The 3,276-nt window shown below is 33.9% G+C and overlaps 1 protein-coding gene across 1 annotated transcript; it reads left to right on the top strand.

Moving 5' to 3' along the window:
* Positions 1 to 239: 239 nt before the first annotated feature.
* LOC107897045 (probable BOI-related E3 ubiquitin-protein ligase 2) lies at positions 240 to 1,546 on the top strand. The gene is made up of 2 exons (XM_016822384.2): positions 240 to 669; positions 802 to 1,546. Exons 1-2 carry the CDS (start codon positions 388 to 390, stop codon positions 1,306 to 1,308), a joined length of 789 nt encoding a protein of 262 aa, XP_016677873.1. The 5' UTR covers positions 240 to 387; the 3' UTR covers positions 1,309 to 1,546.
* Positions 1,547 to 3,276: the final 1,730 nt, after the last annotated feature.

Here is a 3,276-nt window from a genome sequence, read left to right as displayed (position 1 = left end):
GTGAGAAAGCTGCATGTGTACGGCGTCGTTTGCATCTCTCTCCTCGTATCCTTTATTTCATTAATGAATATATCTGTTTTAAAAGTGAAAATGTTTAAGATTTTGTCGGTTTCCTCACTCGACTTATAACCATCCACGGGTTTCTTTCTTTGCTTTCGTTCTTTCATGATGATGATGATGGTCTATTTCAGTTTAACCATAAAAACCTAAGCAACAAACAAGCCCAAAAAGCTTATACGCCAATTAAGAAAGAGAGAGAAGGTCATGCATGTCTCCTGATATAAGAGCCTCAGCCTTCAACCTTTGAACCTACCCTTTCTGCTTTTCTTATTAATATACTCCTCTATTTATGTGAATTCACAAGGGCCAAAGGGTTGTTGCTTTACCATGGCTGTTCAAGCACCTTTGTATGCTGAAAATATGTGCGGTGTTCAGGATTGGATGGTAAACCCTGCACCTGCTCTAATTCCTTCCTCGTATTTCACTCTTCAAGACCCTTCTCGATATACGCTTCCTTTTCATCTGCAACAAAACGCTCACAATTTGGCTGTTGCTTCTTCTTCTTCCTCTTCCGCATCTGATGCTTTTGGCTCTGTGGCTCTTTCACAATCGTTGGACGCTCAACTGGAGATGCAAAGACAGGAGCTTGATTGCGTTCTTCGATTGCAGGCAAGAATTCATCATAACTTTATTATTTTCGTATATTTTTTTATTATCGGCTGTTTGATCAAGGTTCTTGTTTTTTTTTACTGAAAATTTGCCATTTCTTTTAATATTCTATCATGGACGGAGAAAACCCAGAATGAGAGGCTAAGATCTGCTTTACGTGAGCAAAGAAAACGACAATCGGCCATCCTGCTAAAATGTATGGAATCAAAGGCCATGCATTTGATAAGGCAAAAGGAAGAAGACTTGGCTCGAGCAACAAAGAAAACAATGGAGTTCGAAGCCTCACTAAGAAAAGCGGAAATGGAGAGTCATTCGTGGCAAAACCTTGCTAAAGCAAAGGAAGCGATGATCATGGATCTCAACAACACACTGGAACAAGCGAGGGAGAGCCTAGTCTGGGTCAGCAATGCACCAGAGGATGCAGAATCACTTTTCAGAGATCAACAAGAAGGAGACATGAAACAAAAGAGCAATAATAATAATAAGATGGCTTGCAAACACTGCAATGCTAGGAGCCCGTGTGTCGTGTTTCTACCATGTAGACACCTTTGCTCGTGCAAGTCTTGTGAAACTTTCCTCGAAGCTTGTCCTGTCTGTAACTCTATAAAGGAAGCAAGCATCAAGGTTTTTTGGGTCTAAACGAGACAAGTCACAAAGCGAAGTACTGTCACAAAGGAATGCTTTTATGGGGGAAATTGAAACACACTTGTTGATACATGAACTGTCAGCCTAGTGTTTCATTTTTTTTCTTTTATTTTGCTATCCAAGCCTGTGTTATGAGACTCTTTCAAATGATGACAGTATTGGTTTCGTGAAAAACTGGGAATCTGTTTTCATCTGTTAGCTTTTTCGGGTTAATCAACATTTTCCTGGTTTAGATTGCATCTTATACATATATATATATATATACATACACACTGTTCTAAAATATGTACAGTTTTCGTTTAACTGGCAGACACATGGATTGGAAAGCCAAACTTTTTGTTCTTTTTCCAATGAATTATCAAATGAAATGACACTTCTAAGCTGTAAAAGAAAATCTAGAAATTGACTAGCCTCCAAGCCTGAAAGAGGCCTTTCCTTCCAGAATTGTTCGAACACAGGCTTCCAAATGCTTCATTACCTGTTAATATCAGGCGAAAGTAAATATTAGAGAAAGTTGAAAAATGTTCGTCATTTTTTATTTCTTCTAAAATTTATACTTGATTAGATATCATTTAGATTTTTTAAAAAAAAAGGAAAATTGATGATTATGAAAATATATTCCGTCAGTACTTTACTCTTTCTTCAAAATGAGTGAAAATATGCAAATCACTTTCAGGTTACCCTGCTATACACGTCCCAAAGTTTTTAGGTTTAATTTTAATGGTAAAGCAAGGGTTGCTTGTTAAACTTTGGCTTTCTCCGTCGATTGTGACATGGATGATAAATATTCTAAACAAATTCAAAAAACTTTCAAATTCGAAAATTAAAAAATATAATTAATTAGTGTTAAATATTCAATTTTTTGTTATAGAGGTCGTTGAAGGATTAATGCAACATCAAAGTTTTATTCTCTAAATTCGGATATCTCTAAAAGCCGATAAAAAATGAGAAGATCATCAAATTTTATTGTATTAAGTCTCATGTGAGTGTTTGATTCATTCGATTCGAATTAAGTGAAAAAAATTTGAATTAATCGAACTGATGAGTCCTATTTTATCATCCTTACTCGACTTAAAATTTTGTTGAATCCAGTGAAATTATTCAAGTACATCAATTTTGAAAGTATGTATATTTGAAAACTTTTTCAAAACAAAACAAAAAAATTTAGTATGATAAACTTATTAATAAATATCAATTTTAGAATTTTTACAAATATTTTGAATTTTTGAAAATTATTTTAAATTTTTATAGTTTTTGTTAAGAGAAAAATCAATTTGCTCATTTTCAAAATTAACAGGGACCAAAGAGTATTTACACCAATCTGTTATTTGGATTGTAAAATTCAACTCGACTAGAACTCGAAACTTGAATTACTTATTCGAGTTGACTCAATTAACTCGAACAACTAGATTCGGTTAACTCGAAATTCGATTTTTTTAATTGATTCGACTTTTGCTTACCCCTAATTATAGGATTCAACTCACGATGTTTAGGATATAATCAGTGTTGTTTGACTTAGATCAAATCGATAGTTCGGATCGAGAATCAGTTGAGGGATCGATCTAGAGAGTGGCTTTGAACCAGTTAGACCGTCAGCCAATATAAACCGACTAAAAAATCGATCAAACCGATGATTAAACCAAATTTTTTAAATTGTTTTAAATTTTTAATAATTTTTAATCAAATCGTTTGGACCGACGAACCAATGGGCTAACTGGTTCAATCATCGGTCTAGTTTCAAAAGCATAGGATATAACAATCATTTGAACAAAGATGATACCAAGAGAATAATACCTTTATAATATAAGTACAACATATTCTAACAAGAAAATAATACCTTTGAGATATAAGTATAATATACTCTAACAATTGACATAAGCACGAAAATGGAAGGGTAAAAAGTTACTCACATAAGAGCTAAACCTTTTAAAATGGTCAAATAATGGCCTAACCTTTACCGTT

This window comes from Gossypium hirsutum, chromosome D05 (genome assembly GCF_007990345.1).
Source record: "Gossypium hirsutum isolate 1008001.06 chromosome D05, Gossypium_hirsutum_v2.1, whole genome shotgun sequence".
Taxonomy (NCBI): Eukaryota; Viridiplantae; Streptophyta; class Magnoliopsida; order Malvales; family Malvaceae; genus Gossypium; species Gossypium hirsutum.
This window is presented reverse-complemented; position numbering and strand designations above follow the sequence as displayed.

Bases quoted from the DNA above. Each gene is read 5' to 3' on its own strand.
- LOC107897045 (XM_016822384.2), top strand. From the start codon at position 388: ATGGCTGTTCAAGCACCTTTGTATGCTGAAAATATGTGCGGTGTTCAG. The intron at 670-801 runs GCAAGAATTCAT...GAGAAAACCCAG, and splicing joins ATTGCGTTCTTCGATTGCAG to AATGAGAGGCTAAGATCTGC.